Source organism: Lutra lutra, chromosome 15 (genome assembly GCF_902655055.1).
Source record: "Lutra lutra chromosome 15, mLutLut1.2, whole genome shotgun sequence".
Taxonomy (NCBI): domain Eukaryota; kingdom Metazoa; phylum Chordata; class Mammalia; order Carnivora; family Mustelidae; genus Lutra; species Lutra lutra.
The window spans coordinates 28,947,548-28,968,198 of record NC_062292.1 but is presented as its reverse complement, the minus strand read 5'-3'; the positions used below and the strand labels follow the sequence as shown (position 1 = coordinate 28,968,198).

General features: G+C 60.5%; 2 protein-coding genes across 4 annotated transcripts in view; one reads left to right on the top strand and one right to left on the bottom strand.

The window, feature by feature from the left end:
• Positions 1-2,046, top strand: part of STUM (stum, mechanosensory transduction mediator homolog) — a 71,698-nt gene extending 69,652 nt beyond the window's left edge. For both annotated transcript variants that reach the window (XR_007122942.1, XR_007122941.1), the window contains one exon: positions 2,036-2,046. The gene's annotated coding sequence lies outside the window, so the exon portion shown is untranslated. The remainder of the gene's footprint in view (positions 1-2,035) is intronic.
• ITPKB (inositol-trisphosphate 3-kinase B) overlaps positions 1-20,651 on the bottom strand; it is an 87,057-nt gene that overhangs the window by 4,700 nt on the left and 61,706 nt on the right. For both annotated transcript variants that reach the window (XM_047703831.1, XM_047703832.1), the window contains exons 3-7: positions 8,375-8,474; positions 6,975-7,188; positions 3,016-3,220; positions 1,743-1,844; positions 393-464 (exon numbers count right to left, since the gene is read on the bottom strand). In XM_047703831.1, coding sequence (XP_047559787.1) covers positions 393-464; positions 1,743-1,844; positions 3,016-3,220; positions 6,975-7,188; positions 8,375-8,474 — 693 coding nt within the window. The remainder of the gene's footprint in view (positions 1-392; positions 465-1,742; positions 1,845-3,015; positions 3,221-6,974; positions 7,189-8,374; positions 8,475-20,651) is intronic.

The following is a 20,651-nucleotide window of genomic DNA, read 5'->3' as shown; positions in this document are numbered from 1 at the left end:
CAGGGTGGTGCCCAAAGTTCTCTGGTGGTGATGGATGGCTGCTTCGGCAGCCCTGGGGGCTCTGCCCTGAGACCTGGGGGCCTGTGGGATGGAAGTCTCGGGAGCCAGGTGGGGCAGGAAGCAGTGGGAGGATGGATGACCACGGCCCTGAGGCAGGACAACCCTGCGTGGTCTGTCCAGGGAGCCTGGGGCAGACATGTGTGAACGGGGCTCCTGCCGGATGCGAGTGGCCTGATCCCGGGCAGCCTGCCTCTCTGGCTGCGTGGTCCTAATATTTGCCCTCGGGTTTCCAGAACAAGCAGGCCCATGAGTGTGGGAGGTGTGCTTACCACTCAGGTGAGCAGACCCAAAGGTTGCAGCCACAACCCAGAGAAGGAAAGCCCGGTATTTACCTCGTGGCATTTGAAGAAGGGAGAAACTTCTAGAGTGGCCCGAATGTCTTTCAGCCGGTCCCGGTAGGCGATCTGGGGACAGAAAATGGCCAGAGTTCTAAACACTTGGGGGTGGAGTGGCTTTTTGCCAGGTGTCAGAGTGGAAGGGACCTTCCGCCCTGAGCATTTATTCCAAGCCCCAGGCCCAGGCGAGGCGGGCAGCCCAACTCCTGGTGCCACTCTTTGTCCATCCAACACTCCTTTGTGAGCGGGAGGGGTGGGAGGGGAGGCCCCTGCTGAGCCATGCAGCCCCTACGAGCTCTCACACAGTGGTGACATTCATTCAGCCCGGCCACCATGGGGCCTTCCAGAACACAGACCTCGTGCCCGTGACCTTCCGAAGGGAAAGTGGGGAGCTTCTGCCAGGGGCCTCTCCGTGCAGCCCTCTGATGGGGACAGAGCTGTGCCGGCCTCTGGGGTGCCTGCCGTCCCCAGGGACTGCGGAGAAGCCTGCTGTATGCAGGCTCCCACATCCCTCGATGCCCTCCTGCAGAAGGCCACGGCCCAGGCTTGGCACCACCAAGAGTGGGGCATGCGCTCTGTGGCAGGCAAACGGGGCTCGGGTCGTGGAGGAGCTCGGGGGTGCACCCCATGCCCGAAGCCTCCTTGCCAGGGGCTCAGGGAAGCCTATCCGGCCTGCAAAGGAGGGAGGGAGACCCTCGAGTCCAGCCAGCTCAGAGTCTGCTCAGAGATAACGCTGTCCATGTCCACCCTGCTCAGAAGGAACCTGTCCCTGGGGGCTCCAGGGCCCATGTCCCCAAAGCACCTGGGTCTGTCCCAGGGCACCTTTCCCGTGGGGTGCGGATGTTCAGTACACCCTACTTCTGTCTGGAGGGTCAAGGTCCTAACCCCAGAGGTCAGAGCCATATGTCTAGCTTGTCTACTACCGCAGTGGCCTGCACGTGAGTTCCCACTCTGTGCTTTTCTAGCTGGGCCTTTGACCCTCTCAGTCCCTCACCTGTGAAGTGGGGACAAGAAAGTCTCCCCACCCCAGCGGACTGCCCTGCGGATCTGGTGAGCCCACGATGGTTGGCAGGCACTGAGACTATAGTGACAGCCATCCTCTCATGGGAGGGAACTGTCCCCAGCGCCATTAGGGGATGGCAAGGGAGAGAGTGAGCCCACTGAGTGCCTCCAGTGACCCTCAAATGCGGCTGGCAACCGAGTCCACTTCCTCTGTACCTGCCCAGTGGGAGTTTGGGGCCGGTGTGTGGGCCTGGCGGCCCGGCTTGATCCAGGGCTAGGCAAGCCTAGGGGGCCACGGGTGGTCCCTGTGCAGCCAGCCCTCCCGGGGGGGTGGGGCTGACTTACCAGGATGTTGTGGTTCCCCTTTGTGAACTCTCTGAAGGCCTCGGTGACCTGCTCCCTCGTTTTGGTCTTCTTGAAGTCCCGGTTCACGGAGCCGTCTTCTTTCTGAGAAGGACACGGACGCCCCGCAGGAGTGTCAGCAGAGGGCACGGGGGCTGACAGGGCGCTCAGCCACCTGGCAGCCCAAGGATGCCAGGCAGCTCACGGGGCTATGGAGACCCCAGGGTGCCCAGGTGCTGGGGAGGGAGGCAGGCGCCCGCACTATCACAGGGTCAGGGGAGGCCTGGGGTGTGCAGGCCAGGGATGGAGGGGTGGGGCCGTGGGCAGCAGGGGCTGGATGAGAAGGACGGGTCTCCACTTCACCCGGGGCTTTGCCCTTGGAACCCGAGTGCCCGCGGGTCCCTGCTGTCCATGCGGAAGACAGGGGCTCCCAACCCCAAGGTCAGCTAGGTTCCCTTTGTAATGTGAGATCCTTTATCGCAGGTTCCCTGGAGGCCAAGATGCTGTCTCTGCTCCCTGGCCCACCCCGGACAAGAGATGGCTCCCTCTTCTTATCCTGGCACTATGTCTATTCCAGGCTGTTCCAGGGAAGCGCACGGAGCTTAGCTCCCCCAGGAGGAGCTCGCTCTTGGGGACAAAGGCTGAGGAAGGATGGCTCCACGCGGAGTCACCACACTTGGGGATCTGTGCACCATCAGGCCGGTCAGTGCAACGTGGTCACCTCGGAAAGGTTAAGCAGGACGCTGGGGTGGAGGAACAGACAGCCAGGTGGACGGCCCATCTCTGGGAGACCCTTTCCTGGAGCAGGGGAGGGGTGAGGCAGGGAAGGTGCTGGTGGGGATGCTGGCTGGACAGTGACCAGAAGTCAGAACATTCAGGTGGAGAGGGAGAGGTGAGGGATTGGGGGGTCGTTTCACACAGATAAGGAGAGAAAAATGAGCACTACGGGAAGGGGGACGAGCATGAAATTTGTAGCCAGTCCGAGGGCTGGTTGCAGAAAGGAAAGAAAATGCTTGTTTCAGAGGACAGGGGGAAGTGCGAGTGGCTTTCTCACCCCAGAGCAGTGCCCAGGGGACCCTCTGCAGAGGTGCTCTCTGCCGTCAGGCAGCTGGTGGGCTGGGGGCTCCCAGCGAGCCAACCCCGACACTGGGGCCCAGAGTGGGCTGAGGGTGGAAACCCAGCAGTGCTGTGGGGACCACGGCCTGTGCACTCGTGACCCCACGGGGGCACGCTGGAACCCCTATCCCCTCCTCAGCCAGGCGCCTGCAGGCCTCACCTTGATGCCCTCGATCCTAAAGCCGAGGGTGGCCGTGGAGCTGATGGTCTCTCTCCACTGCATGTACCGCGGCTTGGTCACAGCCCGCTGGGCCTTCTCCTCCTCGGTCGGGGCGTCAGGGTCCACCTCGATCATCTTCTGGTACATGTCCTTGCGGAGGCTGGGCTTCTTCCGGGCCTTGGTGAGCTCCTCTTCCAGGTAGGTCCTGCGTGGCGAGGGGGGTGATGAGGACTGCTGGTCAGACCGCAGCTCCAGCCTTGCCCGAGGGCAGCTCTCAGCTTAGCCCAGGCAGGTTGCCCAGAGGGACACACACGCACTCAGGCTGGGAGACCAGGGCTGCCTAGGGAATGGGGTACCCCACGCCAGCCTCACTGGGGAAGCCTGGAGGAACCCAACGTCCCACCCTTCTAGGAGGGTTTAGATGTCCTTGGCTCTCTCAACCCCCAGGCCAGAAGGTGGCCTCTGAAAGGCCCACAGTGGGGGAGGGGGAAGCCCATGGCCGGTACGGGGAGCCTGGGGGCCCCATGGCCAGTGTTGTATCACAGACGTACTGGCTCAGCCTGCCTCGCCCACCCGTGCCCCCTCACACTGGAGCCCCCAGCCCGATGGGCCCCAGAAAACGTGGCCAATGCCTGCACATCGCCCTGCCATCTGCATGTGCGGGCTGGGCCTGCCGGCTCAACTGGCAGGGGTCCCCAGAACCTGGCGGGGTAATGGCAGCGGGGGCAGGACTGGCTGAATACCTCACCCCCCTCGCCAGACTGAGGTGGACAGCCACCCCCCACTGCACACGTAGGCGTACGCAGACGCACCCCTACCCCCCAGTCACACCCCTCTCCCCGCGGCTCCATGGCTGCCTGCGAGCCTTCCTGAAACGGAAGTCACAGCGCTGAGCTGCCGCGAGGGAGGTTTTCTGCGCGGGCCCCTTGTGGGTGGGGGCTGCCCACAAGGTGGGCGGCTGTGACCGAGGTCCAGCCCCCCCCACCCCTGGGCGTCCCAGGCCCTGCTCGGCCACTGCCCGTCACATCTGCTCCGAGCAGGACCAGAACAGATGGCACATCCACTTGTGAGGTCTTTGAAGGATAAGGTTTCAGAAACCACTGTATCAGATACAAGAAAAGATCAAGTCCCCGGGTGTGAACATGGGCCTAGTCATTAAATGGCCTTCCGTTGTGCACACAGCCCATACATGCACTCTCATACACATACGCATGTGTGCACACTCATACCCACATGCCCACGCATGCATACACACCCCACACACTCACACCCACTCACCCACACACTCACGTGTGCACACTCACCTGCCCACCCACGCATGCACTCACACCTCTCACGCGCACACACACCCATGCACGCACACCCTCATGCATGCACACTCACCCCCCACCATGCAGGCACATACACCCCCCCATGCACGCGCACCCCACTGGGCCTGCAGGGCCGGGCCAGTGATGTGTGGAGTCCCACTGGCCTGTGTGTGGCTGTGTGTGCATGCTGAGTGGCTGGAGCAGGCTGGCCATCCCCAGTGCTCCTGAGTGTCCTGTGGGGGCCTGCAGGGTGGGTGGGGGGCTCTACTTCTGCCAAGAGCTTTTATTAGTTCCTCAAACGGGAAGCGGCCTCAGCTCTCAGTCTCCTCTGACTGGGGCTTTCTTCCAAAGCAGACCCCAGAGTCCCCCCGGGGTGGAATTGCTCACCCTCTGGCAGAGGAAATGGTCAGCAGCTGGACAGTGGGGCCCATGCTCCCTGACACTGGCCCTGGGGGAAGGCGACACCTCCATCTTACAGTGGGGAGCAGAGGCCAACTGCAGGGGGGACCAGCAACCATATGGAGGGCAGGGCACCCCTCGGAAAGGCAGTGAGTCCGTGGGGAACCCACAGCTTCCATGCTAAGGCCACCAATGGCTTCAAAAGCTGCGGATGGTCCCAGTCTCCACCCGCCAGCTCCTGATGTGGATGTCAGAAGGGCGCTTCTGACTCTGCCTGGCAGGCCGCACAACACACAGGACCACAGGGTCGCATCTGAGAAAACTCGCCAGAGCCACATGAGCCTATGTCCATGTGGAACCCCAGCCCCATTAGGCCCCTGGTTTAGGACAGCAGGTGCCCATGTCACCTGCTCCTTAGACCCCCATCATGGCCAAGGCTATCTTTGCTGATCAGCCAGCCCGCTTCTTCCTTGTGGCAAGTCTCCACCTCTCAGGCCAGGGACTCACGCCTCTTCCCTCAGGCAAGAACGGGCCACACTTTGGGAGTGGCCACAGACTGCTGGTCTTAGGAGAGGTGGTGAGGTCAAGGATTCTGGATGGACAGAGCTGGGGAGGCAGCGCAGTCCCCGCAGAGACACAGGGCACCATGGAGCCCCCTCGGGGCCTGGTCTGGACACGCTGCCCTGCCTGCCCCTGCTGGGTCCCCTTCCCCTGTGGCATCAGTGACCCCTGCTCAGACTGGGTCAGGACCCTGCCTTCGAGCGGCAGGAATGCAGAGGGGCCCGTCTCTGGCATCGTGAAGCAGGGAGGAGAAGCTGAGGCGGGACCCCTTCTGCGGAGACCCACCCTCCCCTCCACGCGGACTCCGCTCCCACACCACGGCCGCTGCCTCGGGGCCGCCAATGGGGGGATTCAGGGAACAGAAGGCAGCCTCAGGTGGAGGAGGCCCTGTCCCCAGCAGCTTCCCGGGGAACAGACAGGTCCACAGGGCAGTCTTTCGGGACCCACTAGCCGCAGGTTCTTCCCTCAGGCTATACTTTTTTGGCCACAGTTGAAGTGAACTCATCAGAATACTTATGCGTCTTCCCTGGAGGGGGTCCATCCTGGTGTACGCTGGGAGGGCCTTCCTGGGACAGAAATAAGACTCTGGGGGAGAGCAGTGGCCACGTGGTGCCTGGAGGGACAGTTTGTTTCCTCCTGTGGGCCAGAGTGGTGAGGGCCTTGGACAGAGGGAGGGAGGGTGGTCAGGACGCAGAAGAGCAGAGTGGGGCCTGGACCTCCCCCGCCTTGGTCCCTGCCTGGCGACAACACAGAAGGAATGCAGCTCGCAGGGTCCGACTCAGTTGACAGTCCCAGGAAGGGTGAGGAGGGAAGGGAAACGGGGCTTCTTCCCTGGCGCCGGTCTCTATCACACACATAGAGACACACCCGTCTTTCACATTCTCCCCTTGTAAGAAATAAATCTGCTTCCGCCACCCAAAGCAAACACAGGCCCCAGCCCAGACCTGCTTCCCAGGGCCCAGTCAGGCTCCCGGGAGGCAGGACAGGGCTTGCAGGACAGAAGGAGCCACTCGGGGACTCCTGGGACAGAATGGTCCAAGTCTGAGAGGGACGAGGACACCATGCAGTCAAGACAGGACCCAGGCAGCAGATGGCATGGTCTCGGGCCCTCTCTGCTCCTGGCTGCTCCTCCTGTCTCCTTCCCTTCCAAGTCCTCCCCTGGCTTATCTCCCCGGGCAGACGCCAGGGCTTGGACCCGATTCCATGCACAGGCCCATGCGCCCCCTTGCAGCTTCTGTGCCTTATGTGGGGCCCCTGGAGTACCCCATGTCCACCAAGGGAGCAGCTTCTGGGCTCCCCTTATACTCGAAGGGCAGGTGCATGTCTCTGCTGGCAAGCCAGCACGTTCCCGTAACGGGCTCTCCCTACCCCAGGGTGTGGGCGCAGGAGTCACCAGGGAGGGCCTCTACCCCAGCCTCCCTATGCGGCCGCCCCCCTTGCTACTCCGAGCACCCCCACCCCTGCTGCCCAGAGAGGCAGGCAGTTCTCTCTGCCTTCCCCAGGGCAGCTCAGCACGGAGCCCACCCATTCCTGGCCTCACAGCTATTGGCTCCAGAAAGGGGAGGAGGCCGTGAGGGGCAAAGCCAGGGTCCCATCCCCTCTGCACGCCATGTGACAGGGCGGGGGCAGGGATGGGGTTCCCGTGGTCCCCGCAGACCCCCAAGCCTGCCCCGCACACGCTGGGCTCACCTGACACCCATCTTGCAGTCCATCACGCAGGGCGAGTCGAAGGCGGCCAGCAGATCGTCCATCTGGTTGTAGCGCTCTCCGTCCTTCACCACGTCCCCGTGGTAGGCGGGCACGAAGGGCTTCAGCACGTCGGCCATCAGCCGGTCCAGGCAGCGCTGCTCACACTCGCAGTGCTTCTTCAGGATCCTGCCGTTGGCTGCTGCCTTGAAGCTCCCTGTGGGGTGAGGGAGGAGGCCCTTGGTCCCTGACCCCCCCACCCCCAGCCCCCAGCCCCCCAGGGAGGTCTCCTGGGGCTGCCCCCAGGGTCCCCACTTGTGGACCAAGCCTTTCCGGGGGCGTGGACGCAGGTCCTGGCAGCCAGCCAGTTCCCCGGCTTCCCTGACCGCAGGCTCCTTGTCAGAAGAGGACCCCGGCACGCGCCGCTGGAGGGCCCGCATCGTACCTCTGGTATTCCCGTGACCACCCCCAACCCATTGCTGGTCCTGCTTCTTGGGTGATGAAGCCGCCTCTGGTCTCAGGATGGAAGTCCTGGGAGGGCCGGCTTCAGTCTTGGGATAGGACACTGGCTGAGAAGCGGGGATCCGAGGCACTGCCCACCTGCGCAGTGTTCCTCAGTCACACTGTCAAGGAGTGTTTATTTAGGAAGGCGTCTGTCCAAGCACCTGGGGCTGGGCCCAGGTGTTGGGGACATAAAGGAAATGTCAGATCCCGTGCTGGTCTGTGGTCATGAAGGTCAAGTCTGGGGCAGCCGCCAAAACCTCCCCAGAGGACGATGCTCACCAAAGGACCCCCACCTGTGGACTGGCCGGCTCTTGGGCTCTGGGGTGACAAGTCCTTCCTCCCTGGTTGCTGGCAGGTGCTCCAGCCAGCTACACCTAGGACCCTCCTTTATTTGTGGGGTGATCTGCCTGTACCTTCCCCACTTACAAGATGGGGGACAGAGACTATGTTTCTAAGAACGTTGTGACCCCCAAGACTAAGGTGATTTGGGCATACAGTAGGCGCTCAATGAAGCGCTCGGTGTGGCCTCTTTGTCCAAGCTGATGCAGGAGTGGTTGAGCTGCAGGACTGATGATGTCACAGTTTTTATTGATGAGTCCAGGCAGAGGGGGAGAGAAAGCCCGAAGATGACAAGGACAGAGGAAGGGGGGATGTGCATGTGTTTGGGGAAGGGGCGGCACGGGCTCTGGAGAGGGCAGCTGTCCCCAAGGCAGGGCTCAGGCCACACCTGGCAAGTCTGGCTGAGAATGCAGACGCTGGGGTCTCAGAGAAGCTGTTCCAGACGCTTCCGTCCCCGGGAGTGTGCAGGACCAGACCCGTTCTGCTCATAGGCTCTGGGGGCCGCCCAGGGGAGCTGGCGGTCTGGCAGGAAAGCTGTGGGGGGAGGGGCGTGTCGCTACCTGCGTGTCCTGCCAGCTGGATCCAAGGGTACTTCTTCTTGAAAGACATGACAAAGGGAGACCAGTGAACCATGTTTTTTATTTTCCTCCATGATTTGCTCTAGAAACAAGCACACAGAAAAGTCTCCATTAGAAAGGGAACGAGTACTTTCCAGTTAGGATGAATTCAAAGCAAGGTAACTCACAGCCGGTGGCCCCCAGAGATGCGGCACAGCCTCGGGGCAGGTGCCCTTGGCGGCTCCGAGGACCTCACCTCTGTCACCCACACGGTGTGTGCGCCGTCAGAGGGAGCCTGGCAAGGCCTGCTGCCCAGCAGAAGGCCCAGATGCAAGGGTACCTTTAGGGCAAGGGGTGACAGGTACATCGTGGGAGCAGGAGGACGCATGTCCCCTGTCCAGCGCCAACACCCCCCTTCCACTTCTCCAGGAGGGGACAACTAAACCCACCTCGTACCCTACCCTCCCTGCTCCTCTGGGGCCTCAGGCGCCTCCTCTGCGTAGTGAGGGGGGCAGCTGTTCCCCCAGGCTCCTTGCACGGCTGGACCCTCCAGGACTCCGGGAAATGGCCTCAGTGTCCCAGCAGGCAGAGAAGAGAGGGCTGTGTCACCTCACACTGTACCTGTGGGTGCAGCGGCAGAGGCACTGTTTGCCTGCAACAGACCTGAAGGGAGACTTTGCAGAGGGTCCCTGGGGAGAGCACCCTGCACCCCATGGCCGGGGCGCACAGGGGCGAATGTGCCTGCAAGTCCCTGCTCTTCAACGTACTTCTCCTTCTTGGGTGTCTCTCAGGTAAAACCTGTGTGGGCACGCGCGCGCGTGTGTGCCTGTGCGTGCACGCCCGTGGACAAGGAGCCGAGGGGCTCCTTGCACGAAAAGGAGAACTGACACTGATTTAGCGCCTTATTTTACTCTGCAAGAAGCATGCGGGGCCATCACTGTCCCGTCCATGGGTAGAACCGGACCCTCGGAAGTCAGTGATGAATGAAGCTGGCCCGCAAACCTCCATCTCACACGCCCGCCTCACAAAAGTCCTCTCCTCCCCCAGCAATCCATGTTTCTCCAGAAACACACAGCCCCGCGTTCACTTTGGGACAGAATCAGAGATGGAGCGGGGAAGACCACGGGCCCCAAACACAGGCGTCCCTAGAGGGGGGTGGGAACCTGCGCTGAACAGTGCCACAGGTCCCTGAGAAAGCGGGTCCCCAGCCAGCAAGACCACAGCACGAAGCTACGGGGGGCTCCAGGGCTCTGCGCAGGGGAAGGAGAAGCTAGGAGCTCTGTGGCGGGCAGGGGGCGAGGAGGAGGACTCCCGCCTTGGCTGGGGGGACCCTGAAAATGAAATGTCCTGGTTCCCTGCCCCACAGCCGCCAGCTGTCACCCTGAGGACGGGGGCCGCATCCCTGCAGAGGCTGCGGGCAGCCAAGGTGGATTCAAGGTTAAATCAGCCGCCCCGGGATTTTCTCTCTTTGCCGAGACTCAGCTGCTTCTGTCATCAGGCTTTCAAGTGAAAATCTGTTTAAGGAGAAGAATTCCTCCCTACTAAACCTGCCAGAAACCCTCACCCCACCACCAAGACCTAGTCTATTCTTACGCCAGGCCATGTGACAAAAGGGCCGGGCCTCCACTGGCAAGGTTGATCTTCTAGATCCTTCTGATGGAGATCACCAAAGAAGGCTAAGGAAGGCAGAGGCGTGACTTATCTCAGCACCCAGAAGGCGGCACAGACAGCGCAGTGTGGGGGGAGCAACAACGGAGAAACCTCCTTTACAGGAGAGGAGCCGGGCGGTGGCCTGATGGGCCCGAGGGGGAGATGGTGAGGTTGGCGCCAAGCCAGAGCACACAGCCTGCCACCATGCATGGGGGTGTGACAGGTGCAGCGTGGGAGCAGGAGGACATGTGTCCCCTGTCCAGGGCTGACCCACCCCACGCCACTTTCCCACCAAGGGACAACTAAACCCACCCTGCGCCGCCCCTCCCTGCCCCTATGGGGACTTAGAGTCCTCCTCCGCCTATTGAGGGAGGGGCCGCTGGTCCCCCAGGCTCCTTGCACAGCTGGACCCTCAAGGGCTGGCGTCCCCCTCAGGCAGCATGTCACCTTGCATTGTATCTGTAGGTGCAGTGGTGACAGATAACCCAGGGAGAACGGGTCCCATGGCTAGCAAGGGGCATGCCAAGATGGGTGGGTGCTGGGAAGGAAGGCCTTCATGGAGGCTGTGACTGACAGAGGCAGGGTGGGGACAGACCTGGGGGAGAAGGCTCCTACAGGCCCATGAGATGGAACCTGGGTCTGGAACAGCTGGGTTCAGCAGGGGCTGAGGGTGAGCAGCCGACACCTGCTCTGGAGGCTGGGCCGGGAAGCCTGGAGCAGGGCAGCATGACGGTGCAGGGGAGGCGGGTGGACCCCCCCACCCCGCCCGACCTGTCAGATGGGACCAGCACATGGGTTCCCCTGATAGCAGGAGCAAAAGTCACTCCATGAAGATGGGGTATGTGTGGGAGAGTCTGAGCCGGAGAGGAGGGGGGACTCGGGGGGGAGGGGGTCCTCAACTGTTCATGCTGAGCTCTTCTGCTCAGGCTCCTTCCTGGCATGAGGAAGCTGCCTCTCCCATGAAAAGGGCCAAGGCCACGAGAGTCCTCCCATGCCAAGTCTGCCCAGGGCAGTTGAGGGCGGTGGAACATTCTTGCCTGTGGGTTTGCATGCTGGGGGCACCCAGGCGGTGCCGAATGTGACTAGCACCACCCAGAGAAAGCACAGGCAGGTGGCAGTTGGGCCAGGAAAGGACCATGCAGGCCACAGCCGTGGGAGCGCCGGGAGATGGCGGGAATCAGCCCACCCCTGCCCCCACCGGGGGGTGGGTTTCCTCAAGATGGGTCCCCTGGGCGGTCAGGGAGCCACTCTGCTCAGGGTGAGTCTTTGGAGCCTCCTTTAGCAGAAGAGCCCAGAGCCTTCGGGAGACATGCCATGCCTGGGCACCCAAACCCCAGATACCTCCCAGATCTGACCGGGGCTGGAGGGCTGCTTGAGATGCTATTGGGAGCCCTTCACAGGAAAGGAAGAACCACGCAAGGCCCTCCCAGCGGAACAGGTGCAGTGCCCCAGGGCAGGCTTTCACCTGGACTCTGCGGTCAGCCGACCCAAGTGAGCTCTTTCAGGTAATGGTGCCAGTTTACTGAGGGGGGTGATACTCCTCGAAAAAGACCCCTCGCGGACCACCCCCCCGGGTTGAATAAGAATGATCTGGGTTTTGCTCTGTTTCCTCCATGAGTGCAGGGGACCTGCTGCAGGCTGTACTTCGCTCGGTGAATGCTGGGGCTTCGCTCTATGCTCCGGCTGCAATTTAGGAGGAAAGGACCCCAAACCAGCAGGACGGGGGAGAGGAGAGGCCTGGAGATGTCCGATGTTTGGAAATCATTCCAGGGAGTTCCGTCCCCTCGCACCTGACAGGCTGGGGAGAGGAAACGGGTCAGAGAATGTGGCACAATGTGTAGCGGGAGGAAAACCCTGAAAACAGACCCCTACCCTCTTGGTGCCTGAGCCTGGCCCAGCCCAGACGAGCCTTCCGCACCACAGCCAGCCTGTCCCAGCAGCTCAGACTTCGAGCACCTTGCATCACCGGCCGGCGGGAACCGGGATGTCTGGCAAACGCGAAGCTGCTCTCTAGAGGTGGGGGCCCACGCGGGCAGACGCCTTCATTCAGCCTCCAAGCGCACAGGCTGCCCTAGCCCCAGAAGGGCCCGGAGCAGTCCAGAGCCCCCCAGGCGCCTAGGGCAGACATGGTCCCCTAGCCAGCGGGGCCACAGGTCCCTGGCCCGAGCCCAGGGGAGGCAGCCTGGCCAGCATCTGATTGCGAGCCTCCCCGCGAGGCTTGTGGCTCCTGGGGAAACGCCATTCTCTGGCTGCTCCCCCAGAGGTCCCACATACGCTGCAGGGGAGCACTGCCTCTGAAAGATGGAAGGGCTGACCAGGATCACCTCGGAGTCTGGCCTTCGTCTTCCACGAAGCAGACAAGGAAGATGGAGCGAGGAGGGGAGGAGGGGGCAGGGACCCAGAGCGGGACTGGGCGGCGGGGAGGAGCCAGGCCACCCACACAGGACCAAGGACATGACATATGGGATTCCTTGTCTAGAACTTCGTAAGACTGTCAACACGGGGATGGCAGAACCCGAAACAAGCGTGGGGCCTCTTCAAGGTGCTTTGTGGCCACCCAGCTCTCCCACTGGGGAAGCTGTCCCTGCCTCCTGTGGGGGCCAGCTGCTCGGCCAGTTGGCGGGAGCAGGTGACCTGCTGGGTCCCGACCTGCTCGGCCTTGGACTATGACCATGGGCTGCACTTCAGTGCTGGGGGGAGAGGAGGGCTCCACTGTAGGTGCCCGAGACTCTCTTTGGGGCCTCACAGCAGCCCCCGCTGGAAAGGCTCGGCACGAGGGACGAGGATGGTTACCAGTCAGCACTCCACTCATTCCCATTCCCCTCCTGCCTGTTCTTTGGGTCCAGCCTTGCTCTCTCCTCCTTGGTGACCTCCTTCTCATGTGCTGGGAGGAGAGTGGACCTCATGGAGGTGTTCAAGCCCAGTGCCCAGCCTCCCTCACAGGAGCTGCCCAGGCCGGGGCCCTCTGGGACCTGCTCCTCGCAGCCAGCAACTGGGGTGGGGTGGGGAGAAAGGGCGGTGACACTGGAGGCAGACACTCCTTTTTCCAAGGACTGCCTCACGGGCTGCAGGACGTTCAGGAGGCCGGCACCCCTCTATCCCCCCATCCCCCCGTGGAAGTATGAGCAGCAGTTCACTAAATGTACTGTCCCCGGCCAGGGAGATCCTGCAGGAGAGCAGGGCTCCACACACCTCTCCCCACCCACCCACAGAAACCTGCAAGGGTGTCAGTCTCTGCCCTCAGGACTTCTCCCCAAGAATGACTGCGGAGGACTCCGCTAACCCAGCACAGATCAGACCCACCTTGCCCTGGAAGCCTGCCCTCTGGGTGTTTCCAGAAGCTCCTCCCTGCACACGCATGCATACCAGCTCTTATCTGGACGAGGGTGAGCCTCCTAAGAGACAGACCCCTGACCCCTGGCCCCACCAGGCTTTCCCTTGCAGGGGGGGTCCCTGAGCGGACACCCTGGTCAGCCCGGCCTGCAGGCTGAGCCAAGCCCCACGCGATTCCAGAGGAGGGAAACCAAATCCGACAGGCACGCGAGAGGCTGGGTCTGCCCCCTCGGGCCGTGGTCAGAGCCCCCCGATGCCAACTAAGGTTCCCAGGTAGCTGTGGACCTCCTAGCCGTGACAGCAAGCAAGCGTTTGAACCTGGACCCTTTGCCCCCGTCAGTGTTCTTATCTGCAAAGTGGGCTCAAGAACGTGACATGTGCCCTGCCTGCCCACATGGGGTGGCGGGGAGGACCAAGGACGTGATAATACATGTATCTTTTTTTTTTTTTTTTTTTTTTTGTAATTGAAGTAGTTTTCACTCCAAGGCAAGGCAGATGGGCAAGAACCCAGCGGGCGCTTCCAGCAGGTCAAATCTTTGCCAGGGGGCAAGGAGAGAAGCTAACTGTGTGACTCACTGCTCAAGAAGCTTACCCCTGGGTGCTCCCGGCCGCTGGGAGCTCCCGGCCTCAGGGGACAGCCGGAGCCGGCCAGGTCTGGGCACCGACACCAGGTTCTGGGTCAGAAAATCAGCAAAGCTGCCAAATCACCCCATTTCATGTATGTAGACGTCTGCCAGGTGCCCCGAAGTACAGCATTTGAGGGGTAAGCAGTGAGATGGCTGCGCACGTTTCATTTTCTAACAAAAGGGGTTTTACAGACTTTTGTTAACTTTTTCCCACCGAGTTGGTTCCCCCAATTTTCTGCCTTTTCCTCCAGCACTTCCCTTTTTATAGAAATAGTCTGGCCTGTTGGCTAACTTTTCTTTTTAGATAATTATAGAGTCTCCATTTGTTTTTGTTCTAAGGGTAAGAGAGACAAGGAGAAATCTCGAAGATGTCAGAACAGGGGCTCTTCTCTGGACCCTGGGATTCTCCAAGACAACACTCCTGGAGACTGGGGGTTGGGGCATATGTGTGGGTACACGCGCGTTAGCGAGCAGTCCTAACCCAGCTGAGCACATCACTGATGTCTCCTCCCTCACCACACTGACCCAGCCATGTCTGTTCTGCACTGGAGGATAGGTGTTCAGAGAGGTTAAGGAACTTGCCCAAGGTCACGCAGCTTCCTGGTTCCCACCATTTAATTCAGAGGATTTTGTTTTGTTCCAGCCAACAGGCTAACCAGCACCCACCCTGCTCCCCATCCTCTCTGCCTGTTCTGGGCCTATCAGCTGCTCCCTCAATTAACACAGTCTCAGATCAACAGCGAGGACTCTTGTCCCCAGAGCGACCTTGCAGGCAGGCCCACTGGGCCTCATTCTGAGTGCATTCCCAGCACCACCTCCCTGACACACACTTAGGAAAGGCCTGCTTCACAAAGTCCTGAGAGGGGAAGCGAGAGACCACCCCTCCACCAACCAGGGAAGGGCCCTCTCTGCCTCAGTGCCTTTGTTCTGCTCTTGCAAAAGGCTGAGCGAAAGTCACTGAGGTGTCCATGTTTGGAAGAATGCTTTCTTTCTTCCTTCTTCTTTTGGTCTCTCTGAAACAGCAGTTGGGGTTTCCCTGGTGATCCTTCCCTCCTGTGCTGGGGAAAACCCGCACTGCTCCCAGGCCCAGGCCAGCCAACTTTGTTCATTGTATTCGCCCTGGCAGAGCCTCCGAGCAGGCAGCTGGCATGCCCGGGCAGGTAGGGGCCCCTGGCCCGACGGCTCTCTCCTGGAACCCCGCTTAGAAACCTGGCTGGGGCCCCAAGCTAAAGCCGTCTCCTCCAGCAGTGAGCTGGGCGCCTGGGGGTGGAGGGGGGCTGGTGAGGGAAGATCTTCCAAAACCAAGACCCCGAGCGTCGGAAAAATTAAGCCCAAGGACTTGGCAGGGCAGGTAGCACCAGCTAAAAATAAGAGTCCGGGCTTTAAGACCAACCGTCATTCCCCACGTTAATAAACAAGAAAATTCCCCTAAAAACCAAACGCAAAAAGACTTTTGCAAAAAGACCTGAGGAATGTTTTCTTTTATTCCCGCCTCCTCACGTGATGTTCTCCAGGCTGGGGGTTCAGAACACCTTCCCCAGAGGTCATGGCGGGGTATGGCTCTTCCTGCCTGCCCTTCGGAGAAGCCAGCAATGGAGGATGGATTAAGTACCCGGAGTGGGGAATGGGTGGCTGGGCTGGGGCCGGACAGCAAGGACGGGCAGCCCTCTCTAGCCCCCGAGGCCTGCCACCTCGGCCGTTGCAGGCGTGAGAGGTGGGAGCTGGCCCAGGGTTCTCATGGTGAGGGCCGCTGAGCCCAGGGTCTGGGGCGGAGGGCCTGGTCGGGACCTCCAGCTTCTGCTTTAGAGTAGACGCTCCTGATGCGAGCTTGGCCCTGCTGACTCCGTGTGCGAGGGGCTGCCCCGGCCACTCAGTGCCTTCCAGCACATTCTGGCCGAAGCCAGGAGAACCCTGAATGGCTGCCCAGCTCCGCGCCCCTGGTGAGCTCCCTCCTTCCCGTGGCAACGAGAGGCCCACTTTCTGGGCCCAGACTGGCACACAGGAGTCCTCGTCAGGGTGACTCTCTCAGATCTCAGCCAGGGGCTGCCCTGGCCCAGCCAGCGAATGCCCCCTGCTGCCACAGGAGGGAGCTGGCCCCCCATAGACACGTAGCCACTCCCAGAAGCCTTTCTGGCCTCACATCTGCACTCCTGCTCTCCGGCCCTCTCCCACCCTCTCCCATCCACTTGCTGGGGCCTGGATTTTTCCAGAAGCATCTCCGCATGGGGTCTGGAGGAGCGCCCCCTCCCCTTCACTCAGGTCAGTCCACCCAGCAAAGAAAGCTCTCCTAACAGTGCACATTCCAGACCTACCCTCCTCCCCAGCTCCTAGCTTTGCAGGAGCTGGCATCCCAGGGACCTGCAATCTTGCCAGCTCAGCCTTGGTTGGCTAGCCAGGGATGGAGGTACCCTTCGCTCAAAATGGAAATGTTCCTAACACTCCCTACCAGGCAGGGCCCATAAAGGCTCCATCTCTGGACTGGAAGGTCACTAACTTGGCTCCTCCTTCCTCCTCCCTCCTGGGCTTCATCCTCTTAAGAACTAAAAATAATAATGGAGGGCTAGAGGAAACACAGAGGAGTGGGGAGAAGTGGGGGATGGAGGGAGAAGGGCACACAGAGGGAGACAGAAGAGGGAGGGAGGGGTAGAGGGAAACCTCTGAAGGCACAGAGGCCTAGTGCACCTCTCACACCAGGAGCCAGGGGGCCTCCAGGCTGCGGGACCTTGGGGGCTGGGAACCAACAATAGAAGGAAACTGGGAGAGGCCAGGCCAGGAAGGGCCCTGGGGTGGGGGAGGGCAGCCTCCAGTAGCTGACCTCCCAGTGGACAAAGCTCACAGGGCAGAAGAGCTCAGCTTTTCCTCTGGGAAAGGGCACCCAGGGCTCTGCCCAGCTGGTGGGGGTGGGGGGGCACACCCCTGTGACACGCACCAGGGCCCCTTCCCTCCCTCAGCCTCACCCACCCCTCCCCAGAGACCTTATTTTCACTTTGGTAAAATGCAAAGACACAAAGCTCATTTACAGAGGGTGGAAATTTCCTGAAGGTCCTCGTTGCTCAGCAAGGAAGAGTAGGGCTACACAGCACCCCCCTCCCTGTGCCCCCTAGCGGGGGGCAATTCCTCACGGTGGGGGGGGTCAGCCTGGCCCCACAAACCTGTTCCCACTTCTTCCCTGGTCTGGGGGCGCTGGAGGCCCTCGAGGCCCTCAACCCCTCCTTCCCAGCTCCAGGAGACTAAGCGCAAGGCCCGGCAGGCCACCCCCACGGCATGTGCACTGTGCCAGGAATGGAATAAGCAGCTAATAGGTACTGAGTATGAGGGCCAGACACCAGGCTCGGTAAGCATTATGGAGGTGGGACACCAGTGCCTCGATGCACCGCACAGGGACTCTAGTTCTCCTAGGTTATGGGTGGGGACACAGCTTGTCCAGGTTCCACAGTGGGTGAGTGGCAAAGGCAGGATCAGAACCCAGGCATCCTGGCTCCAGGGTCTGTGACCTCCCAGCTGCATAGAGCCAGGAGGAGAGGCTGACATTCCTGGCTGGCGGCATCTGGTGGGTCAGCAGCCTCTTGCTAGCTCAGATGCAGAACAGGAATCCTACCTGCCCGGCAGGATGGTTTTTAGGATGAAATTCCCCGCGCGTAGCGCAGGCCCCAGACCCAGCACCCAGTAACCTAGTGATGTGATGACAGCACACCTCCGAAGGGTCGAGTCTGGTCTCTGAGCCCCACAGGGGGTGCCTTTCTGGGGGACAAAACAACGGCAGGGGCTCCGTGTTGGCTCAGCAGACATGAGCCGCATGGCCTGGGCCCCTTCTCTTCTATCCCGCAGCACAGGCCTTCAGATCCCTCCTCCCACGAGGGACGTGCAGAGGGTGAAGGCCATGGCCGGCAGGAAGTGGGTCCCCACAACGGTCCCATTCCCTGCCTCAAAATGAACCCTGGGGGAGCTTGGGCCGGCCTTCAACAGACTTTCTGGAAGTCCAGAAGGCCCGGGAGCTGTTCCTTCGGAAGCCTGGGGCTGGAGACAGCAGGTGAGAGGTGGCCTGGCCTTCGAGCCACCAGCCTGTGTCCCCAGCGGGCACTCTGCTCCCCGACCCCCCTCCCCCAGGGACCATGGTCTAAAAGAAGTCTCTTTGCTCCTTCCGGAAGCCTCCACTAGGCAGCCCGTTTTTGTCCCACACGGGGGTATGACATTTAGATGGCCAGGAAAATGCAGGGAGGTTTTCTGTACAATGTTGAGGGATCTAAAAGGTCATCGTCCGTTCCTGCAGTTCTCAGAAGCACAGTGCTGCTACCAACAGAGTCCTCCTGGCTTAGCAGCTCTCACACTCTCGGGAATTTGGAGACACCCTGAGATCGAAACTCTTTGGGTTATGAATCAGACACCACTAGAGAGAGCAGATGCTTTCCTCAACCTTCAGCTTGCTAAAAGGTGACCTCACTGGGGGCATCTGCGGGGGCTCAGTAGGTTAAGCGTCTGCCTGTGGCTCAGGTTGTGATCCTGCGGTCCTGGAATCGAGCCCCAGTTGGGCTCCCTGCTCAGTGGGGGAACCTGCCTCTCCCTGTCCCTCTGCTCGTGTTCTTTCTCTCTCTCTCTCTCTCAAATAAATATATAACATCTTTAAAGGTTGCCCTCTCTGGGCCAAGAATGTTCACGGACACAATACTGCCTTCTAAGTAGCTTCTGAGCATCCAGAAAGTGCTCGTAAGAGATTTGCAAAGGGGCTTAGTCTGGGCTAACTCCGAAGCCAGATTTTGGGAACTCCCACGTAAGGAATTTCTAACACAGGAAGAGCGCGAATGTCACACGAGAACTTCCACGCAGCATCAAATATCGAGCTGTATTTAGGAAGTATTTCCAAGCAAGCAAGATGTGTTGGTACAATTCATATTTCTGACAGAGCCCACGGATTTGCCTGGGGTTAAGTGGTGGTGAGCAAACGGGAACGTGGGCTTGCAGAGATGATGATCAGAAACCCAGAGCTTGTTTCCAAAGCAGCACCCAGCCCTGGATCCCTCCTTGAGTCCCCCAGCCTCCTGCTCCCTCCTGGAGCCCATCAGGACAGAGCTGGGCTCCTTGGAGCCACAGTGCATCTGTCACGCGTTCATCACTGCAGGCACAGGAAACAGGTTGCTGAAAAGACGCAGCAGCGAACCCCCAAGTATGAGCCAGACTCATCAGCTCTCAGAACACGGCTGTCCCCCGGGTCATCTTGACGTCTGTGCTGGTATGCGTGATTTTCATAAACAGACTGACTCATCGCCCTTCCCCGTGTGTCTCTGTCAACTGGGCCCCGAGTGCTTACTGAGCACTTTCCCAGCAGCCTGAGTCTGCGGGGAGAGGCAGGGAGTCCCCTGGCCTCCCAGTGCCAGAGAAGCCCGAGGTGCAATCGGAGGGCACACTTGGGAGGTCCTGCCTCCAATCCCTCCCCTGGAGGCCTGCATGGGCCAACAGCAGCGGGGGGGCTCCCACCCTCCCCAAGCAGGGACACCCACAATGGTCGGCTTCACTTTTTGCTTTAAGCTACAGTGAGTTAGCATTTAGTTTATATGGAGATATCTTATAGCAGCTCGGATGGGTTTTCCCAAAGCTGCAGGGGCTCCTGCCTTCTACCCTAGCATCACAGAGCAGAGGGCCAAGAAACACAGCCCTTGCACCCTGAGCTACATGACAGCCCCCTGCAGGAAGTTTCTATTCCTCTCAGATTCCTCTCTCCTTCCTCCTGACTTGCGGGCAATAAAGCACGATTTCAGAGACGTGAGTGGGTCATCTGAAACATCAATTCTGGAAGGCCAGAGGCTGAGGACTGGCCTCTGAGTAAGTCCTTCCTGCCGAGGACTTTGGCGCTGAACCCGAGGAGCTAGAGAGGTGCTTGGAGGACGGGCTGCTCCGGGCAGACAGGGCGCAGTCTCCCCATGCTCCGGCCATAGGCAAGAGGCGGGAGCTGAGCAAGCGCAGAGCAGCCCTGGTGGGACCCGCACCTGCCATCCGCCGGGCGTCACGCGTGTCCTGGAGGAAGTCAGATAGAGTGGCCTCCATGAGGTGGGAAATCTGTCCTCCCGGCAATCGAGAGCCACCAGGAAGGACTCTGTCCCACAGAGAGGGACTCCGGAGGCTCACCATGGCCACAGACCTCTGGCAGGCTCGGCTCCTCAGAGGCCTCTGGGGATGGCCCACATTTAGGAACTGTGACATCGCTTCTAGGGAACGGGACCAGCTGGCTGGCTTCTTCCCCTTAACTTTCAAGGCTATTATTAGGGCACATCTGTCTCTGAGCGAGGTCACTAAGGAAAAACCCGATTAAAGAAAATATTTTCAAGCAGTCGTCATTTCAATCTTGGGAAAAGGAAGCAAGGCACTAAACCAGCGAAGAACCCCAGAATTCAGGGTGACCCAGGAGGAGAATGGAGAGTATGTGGCCTGGGAATGCGGGTGGCTGGGTTCTGTACAGAGCTCTTGGCCAGCAGGTCGTGAACGGACCGGCAGCTTTGCAAACTCATTCCTCTTTCCCTCCCCAAGCCAGGTCCGCTCCTTGCCCCGCCTGGGGGAGTCGGGTCAAATTCCCCTCAGCCCTCAGTCAGACCCAGAGTACAGCCACTTAGCGACACGTGACCACATGATGTGGCCCAGAGATGCTAGCCAGTAGTCATTTTCTTTGGCAACAATTTCTT